At 34.9% G+C, this 7640-nt stretch overlaps 1 protein-coding gene across 2 annotated transcripts; it reads right to left on the reverse strand.

Annotated features, from left to right (window-relative positions):
• Positions 1 to 472: 472 nt before the first annotated feature.
• Positions 473 to 4341, reverse strand: LOC113072104 (uncharacterized). Of its 2 annotated transcripts, XM_026245252.1 has the most exons (5): positions 3498 to 4330; positions 3076 to 3206; positions 1923 to 2142; positions 1507 to 1685; positions 473 to 1268 (listed from the first exon to the last, which is right to left on the reverse strand). In XM_026245252.1, the coding sequence occupies exons 1-5, from the start codon at positions 3517 to 3519 to the stop codon at positions 1227 to 1229; spliced, it is 594 nt and encodes a 197-aa protein (XP_026101037.1). In that variant the 5' UTR covers positions 3520 to 4330; the 3' UTR covers positions 473 to 1226. The 2 variants fall into 2 exon arrangements, with proteins under 2 accessions (XP_026101037.1, XP_026101036.1); XM_026245251.1 differs by having other exon boundaries at positions 473 to 1685; positions 3498 to 4341.
• Positions 4342 to 7640: the final 3299 nt, after the last annotated feature.

Here is a 7640-nt window from a genome sequence, read left to right on the forward strand (position 1 = left end):
GGTACTTAAAGATTAAATGAAAATGTATTGTACTTAAAAGTTAAATAAAAACTGTAAAAATAAAAACAAAGCCAAAACTTTAATCTAATCTTTAAGTACAGTTTAAGGTTTTTTTTTCTTCTTTTTTTTGCATGTAAGAAGGCCTACTGCATAATTTTTTATTTAACTTTTAAGTAATTTATTATAATTTAATGATTATTTAAGTATTTTATTTACCTGGATTTATGCACAATGCAGTGATAATGTTATTTATAATGTTTAACTATGCATTGTGCCACTGTCATTTTAATGTTGGTCGTTATGGTGGTACTTAGAGAGACATATTTCTGAGCCGGTACTTGGCGAAAAAAGTATGAGAACCACTGATCCGAGCTGTGCGAGACACTTTGTTTTATGGAAGGGCGCTTTTTATTTAACTTCTTTTTGGCTGAAGGAATGCAACACCCGCTGACTGCAATGATAGAACTTGAAAGATCAAAGACAATTTTTTATATAACTCTTACTGGATTCGTCTGAAAGAAGAAAGTCATAACTGGATGCCTCGTGGGTGAGTAAAGAGCAGCCTAATTTCCATTTTTGGGAATTCAACAATTCATGGGCAAAAGCACAGTATACCTATTTTAGGATGACCTCATGTTTAGTTTTTCTGAAAATTTGCACACATGGAGCAAACCAATTTCACACACAACACCTACAAACAAAGAGAATGAAATATTTATAAAAGCTTAAACTAATTTAACATTCTTACTGGCCAATTTAAACCAGTAATATGGATACAAATTTGTTTGATACAATCAATCAATACATATTTGTTTTACAATTTGCTTTAGTAAATATACTACAAATGTACATAAATAATACAAGAATAACACTAGTAAGAAAAATCCATAATGAAGAAAAATTTGTTCTTTTGCAGTGTATTAAATATGGATTATGCATCAGAAAACTTTCAATATGCATAGTTCCTCCAAACATAATTTTAAAGTTTAAGAAAATGTTCTTCCATTTTTTGCCCTTATGACAGGAATGTCATTTTGGAAATAAATATAACAGATATAAAGTATCAGTTCCTCAGAGTATCATGATTCATAGGTAAATTCACAGATTAAGTATTAACATGTTAAATCACTAAACCATCCAATGGTCTTTTACACAAGTTTGCAGAGTTTGCAGAGTATGGTGAGTCAACTGCAAACAAACAAGGTGATGATAAACAGTGGTTGGTCTCAAGTCTGTCTTCTTTTAAGTTTTCTGAGTTTCTTGAAAACCTGAGAACAGATGCAATCACCATTATAGCTTAGAAATAGTTTTTCACAATAACAGCTAGGATCAGACTTGCAGGGTCAATTAATAGTGTTCTCTTTAAGAGCATTTGCATTTAAACTTGTTTACATACTTACTTACCTGTCAGTGTTTAGCTACATCTTAGGCTTTGCTGAACATAATAATTCAAATAAAATGCGCAGAAGAAATGGAGATAAATCCGCTACATTTAGAAATACTTACGCATATGGAAATGGCACTGAGGATGATTTTACTCACACCGAGTCCTACACAACCCCACAGGACAAAAAGCACTGAATAGTCATTCACATGAGGCAATGGGACGCTGATGTTTGACCATGATCCATTAATAAACTTGGTGGAGAATTCAAAGATGACGGGTGAAGGTGTTGACACACAATCTAGGGAGATAATTGGGGCACAATTATCTAACCAGAAATTATCTCAAACAAGTGAATTTTGCACGTAAAAGACTAAAATAACAAAGCAAAGCCATATTGTTTGTCTGCATCTGGAATTGACAGCCATATGTATTTATACACAGGAAACCAGACGAAAATGTACAATACTCTGTATAACATTTTATGCCGAATATGAATTTGTTCATTTTCACAGTTGTTTAATAATGTATGAAATACCTGAGATATTAAGTCTAACCCAATTTGGACAGTTCTTTCCACCAGCTTTGGCTTTAATTAAACACGTGTACACCCCAGAATCAGCTTGAGTAACTTTCCTTAAGACCAAAGCTGCGTTTTTTTCCAGTGACACAGAATCGTTGGGTTTGTCAGTCTGGACGACACTTTCTGACTTTTTGAGGATTTTCATTGTAGATCTGTCACCGCTGTTATTGTTCAACTTTAAAAAAAGGAAAACCAAAGCAAAAAAATAAAACAGTGAGTATATATAATTGCATATTGCAGCACCAATAAGGTCATGAAAATTAATTGTGCCTCAACTTACTTTCCTTTAAATACAAGAGTCTAGTTGTGAAGTTCTCATTCATACGTTTTTTAAAGCACATACTACTAAAATATACTTCTTTTGTGATCACATTCATTAATTAACAAAAATCTTTGAGATTTAATTACAGGATTCATAGACATTCATGCTCTCAAATCACAAAGAATCAAATTTACATTCATTTTAAATGGGACAATGTAAATTAATTGTAATGTAATTGTTAATTAAAATAAGTAAATTATTATAATTACTACGATCATTATTGTTATAGGCATTTATAAAGGTTTTATCATATTGATATTAATACTAATTATTTTTATATGGAAGTGTAGGTAAAATTAGATGTGAATAGAAAATAAAGAGGAATGAGTGTAAAGGAAATTAATGTGTGTCAACATGTTTCCTGTTAAAAGCCACAGACATTAAACGCCATTTACATAGAACGTATTTTAGATTCGCCTACGCTGCTTTTCCATTGTTTTTATGTAAATGTGTGCGTGCCAGTGTTTGATCATCGCGCGCAGGTCTCGCGTCTTTTGCATCTAAAAACGCGGTGCGGCCCGGCATGTTTTTGAAGTTTTTTTTCTTTTTTCTCCATTACACTGCTTCGCGTCATGGACTTTTAAATGTGAAACGCATAATGCCTAAACCATAAACAGATTTTTACTTAAGCAATGCGGTCATGTTTGCAGGCACTTTAACTTAGCCTATGCCAGGTGTACGTCAAATCACCAAATGCTTGAGAAAGTCATCATGACGTAAACATGACAAACAGATTGTGGTTTCCAGCAGTGGTCATCTGAGATTTGATAGATGGAAATGGCTCACCTTGTACCACGTAATAGAGGTGTAGTTCTGACAGTTTTGAAGGAAAGTACAGTGCAAAGTTATGTCTTCTCTGCAGCCTACTGTGAAGACGGTGAGTTCATCATTGCCAAATACTATGTTAAGGCTCAACGCTAAAAACAGACATACAGGGGAAAGAAAAAAAATCAACAAATAAATACATCGACAGCAAAAAACCGCCTGCGTATGTTTTTCTTGTTTGGTTGGATAGTCAGCTACAGAAATAGGCTACATCTATCATTACATTATTGCGTGAAATGTTTGTTATACTGTTGCCATTTTTTGCATTTAATTTATAACAAACATCGGAATTCTAAGGACCTTTTATACCCTTTATAATAAGACATAATTAGGCCTAATTTGTGAGTAAAAATAACGAGTAAAATTGAGGAAAAAGAACTCACCCAACATAATCAAGCGGATCATTATGGTTCTGGTGTGAAATGCGTGATACTCATTTCCTCAAAAGTTGGCTGCTACACAGTGCTTATGAATCTCATTTTAATTTTGTGAGGGACCTCCACAGAAAAACGTTGTGGGTTTAACGGTGCCCATATGCGGTGAAAGGGTCATGAAACCCCCCTTTTTCAGCACTGGAGCGGAGGAGGGGTCGGGGAAAGGGGAGACAAATAGAGATCACACACAGCTGCGTTCAGACAGTTTCATTTCGCTACAATCGAGATAAAAACATAAATAACATTGCACTCTGCATCGAAAACATATATAACCGCGCTGCTGCACCTCTGATGACTTTAAGGCTTATTCTGTGGCGTTTATAATAATGATAATTATAATTATAATAATTAATAAAAAATAAATTTGTAAAAATATTAATTGCTAATGAACTTTAGTAATTGTATAAGGTGGCGTGAACACAGATTTTGGACGCAATGACATGCACTTGCTAGCCGGTTCCATTTACGTGTTCTCCAAATGCTAAAGAGGAGCCTTGTCTAGCCTCTGAAGGAAGTGACTTGGAAGGACCAATCCTGCCAAGGAAGTATCCTTGACATTGAGAAACTCCTATTGTCTTCTATGATGTGCAACACAAACATGACTGCTAAAATCTCAGAAAGAGTAGTCTGCGGTTTCATGTTTTCTGAAGCAACTCCATGCGTTTTTGGTAAGAAAAATATCCATATTCAAAACTTAATAATCACTTTAATCTAGCATGAGCCCATAGTTGTATACAGAAGCAGTTCCGGGAGCATAACATATGAGGTCAGCACTACACATGTGCAGACATTTCATCCTACTCATCAGATTTTCCTACCATGGTTTACTGCATATTCACACATCAATATTGTGCCCTTTTTGTCATACTAAACAACAACATTTAATATATCTGTATCACTGTAAGCGTAGGTTTAGGGGTAGGTGTAGACTTTATTGTTGGTTTCCAGTAGCTGTATCCCTTTTTGCTACAACCGCGAATATAACACATCATTTCTGTATTTGCATTACTGCAAGGGTAGGTTTAGGGTTGTGGTAGGTGTAGATGTTAATAAACCATAATTTTACCAGTAGCATTTTTCGTTGTCGAATTTTACTATCCACTGTTTTAATGGGACATAGCAAAATCTGACAGGGTAGCACAAATTGACAGAACACTGGGGAGTCTCCTGAAAACCTACGTTTGTAAACAGAAGCAAAGGAAGCAGAGTTATCTTACTTTAGCAAAGGAAATCCAGTCTCCTCTTGGCTTATATCGAAATCCTCCAACATTCTTCTTTACAAATCCTTGTTTTGTACAGTACTTCAAATAAGTGACCATTCTTTTGTTTTGATCTCTCCACTGCGTTTCCAAGTGTGTCACTTCTGAGCAGAGCTGATCTCATACGTCGTTCCCTCGGAACTGCTTCTGTTTACAGAAGTGAGTGCAACTACTGTAGATTGAAGTGATTATTAAGTTTTGAATATGGATATTTTTCTTACAGAAATGCATAAATTCTCTACAGGAGGCCTTTGTTCACCCCCAGGAGTCGTGTGAGACACTTTTTTTTTTTATGGAAGGGAGCTTTATTTCACTTCTTTTGGACTGAAGCAATGCAACACCTGCTGACTGCAATGATAGAGCTTGAAAGATCAAATATATAACTCCGCCTGGATTCGTCTGAAAGAAGAAAGTCATATATACATGGATGCCTTGGGGGTGAGTAAAATACAGCTTAAATTTCATTTTTGGATGAACTAATCCTTTGAGGATAATAACTTCATGCAAAGAGACAGTTTGAGACAGTCATCATGAAACTTTACTGATACTCTATGGAGGAACTGACTTTTGCTTCATATTTGTTTATTTCTAAAACTGGCAATGCTGCCATAAATTACCCAGCCATAAACTCCAACCTATTATTACTCCCAAGGCGTCAAACTCATGTGTAAAATCTGAAAAATAGGTTAAAGGCACAGTATGTAAAAATTATTTAATTAATATATCCAAAAACCACTAGAACGGTGCTGTATATTCTGCTGACTTGTGTACTTACATTATCCCAAATGTTTCCATAAATGTTTAAATCCAGAAAAACAAGCAATTTTAACTTGTCACACAGACCGTGTCCACAGGAAGCTGCGAGGTCGCATTTAAGTCATCACCTCCGATATCTGGTTTTGATTTGTAGAAAACATTTGGAAACTCCAAAGACGCTTTAATATGTGGTTCATTTTAATAGACCGGTGATGACCGCACAGAGTAGCATTTAACAGAACTTACAAATGTAACTAGAATGATAGGACAGCACTGTTTTCCCCCACAAACACACAACCGGTAGCAGCGGAAGCGGTCGACTGTGGCATAATAAAAGCTCCGATGCTTTCGAGCCGTGTATTGTACTCCTTCAGCGACTTAATTTCGCTTCGACGGCTTTCAGCATCACCCTGCTTCATTCTACTATGTTAATAAATCATTAGCTCATCCATGATCACGATTTCTTCCCGAGTCTTGTCAGATTGCATCGGCTGTGGGGATAAAGACAACAACTCCCATGATTCCACACTCGGTCACGGCATCATCAAACTACACTACCTGGTTTGTTTATTTTGAAAACTCACCCTCTAGGAGCGAAAGATTACATACTGTGCCTTTTAAGGGATCTTTACAGCAATAGCATAAAAAAACATGTTGATTCACATCACCTCATGTTGATTTTTAAGAGTGTATGAAGAATCTCCACACAGCTTTTTACAGTGGCTTAAATCTATCAACCTCAAATAAGCAGAAGCAATAGTGGTCTGTGTATTATACGACTTCTGAAGCTGAAGCAGAAGCAACAGTGGTCTGTACTGTATTCTACTACTTCTGAAGCCATTAGATGGCAGTAAATTCGAGGCTATGTCTTCAGTTCACTCGATTAGTGACGCAGTAGCTCCCTCTTCTGTTGAATGATTGTGGACATTAATGCAAATTTAGCCTATAATGCAGGGCTTTCAAACTTTTCGGAGCCAGGGACCCCTTACAGGGGAGAAGATTTCCCAAGTATAACAGTGTAGGCTAAAGTTAAAGTGGTGGGAGTAATGAACTTAAAACGATTGTTTTATTGGTCACTGCAAAAAATAATTGTGAGATTTTGCCATTTTATGTTATTATTTGTTTAATCATTTTTTGGAGACATAACTAGGCCTATTTTATTTTTTTTATTAATTGTCTAGACAACAACAACAATAAGTTTATTGACCTCTCAGGTAAGTTGAAAGTTGAATAATGTAGCAGCAGGAAAAGAAAACACATACATAAGTTGTATTGGTGTATAATATGCTATATATATATATATATATATATATATATATATATATATATATATATATATATATATAGGCCTGTGAAAAAATAAACAAATTATAGTGCCATTGGTTGCAAACAAGCCTATTTATTTTAAACTTTAATCTGTCACTTAGTATTTTTGAATGGATTTTTTGTTTACAAGGACTTTTTTAATACAACTGTCTTTGTATTTAACATGAATTTAATAAAAACATTGTTAGTTAATTATTATAATGCATACAATAAGCGAGCAAATAACAATTCCATTTCAAATAACATAATCACTGACTTCAGCCTATAGTGCGAGTCAAGCTGTGATGTCAAATTTGCAATGCTAGAACTGATGTGTGTGTGTGTACACCTGTTCTGACAATTTGTGCTACCTGCTCAGGTTGATAGCAAAAAATGCTTTATTTTTCTTTATTTAAGCATCTTATTTGTGTGGTTTGAGGCTTTTTTATGTCCTTACCTACCCCTTCCCTAAACCTACCCATCCACACCTATCCTTACCCTAAACTTGCCCTTAAAACAATGCAAATATATTTTTGGTAGCACAATCCAATAGGTAGCATGTTTCATTGGTACACAAACCACACAAATAAGATGCATGAACATTTGGATTATCAGTTGTACTAAGAGTTAAACAACAGTCAAAGCCTTGTATTTTTATTTGTGTACCTTCATAATACCAGTGAAACATCATACTTTTGTAAAATAAAGAAAACAAATAAAAGTTGCTTGTCATCTTGGTCTCCATGAACATCTTCATGAAATGAAGAAAAAC

The sequence above is a fragment of the Carassius auratus genome, unplaced genomic scaffold, assembly GCF_003368295.1.
Source record: "Carassius auratus strain Wakin unplaced genomic scaffold, ASM336829v1 scaf_tig00008539, whole genome shotgun sequence".
Lineage (NCBI taxonomy): Eukaryota > Metazoa > Chordata > Actinopteri > Cypriniformes > Cyprinidae > Carassius > Carassius auratus.

What these genes read in the sequence shown, in the direction of transcription:
- LOC113072104 (XM_026245251.1), bottom strand. Translation starts at nt 3,519, where the DNA reads ATGATCCGCTTGATTATGTTGG. An exon ending in CCTCTATTACGTGGTACAAG is followed by an intron (nt 2,143 to 3,075) that starts GTGAGCCATTTC and finishes CTTTTTTTAAAG; the next exon opens with TTGAACAATAACAGCGGTGA. An exon ending in GGTTAGACTTAATATCTCAG is followed by an intron (nt 1,686 to 1,922) that starts GTATTTCATACA and finishes TTATCTCCCTAG; the next exon opens with ATTGTGTGTCAACACCTTCA.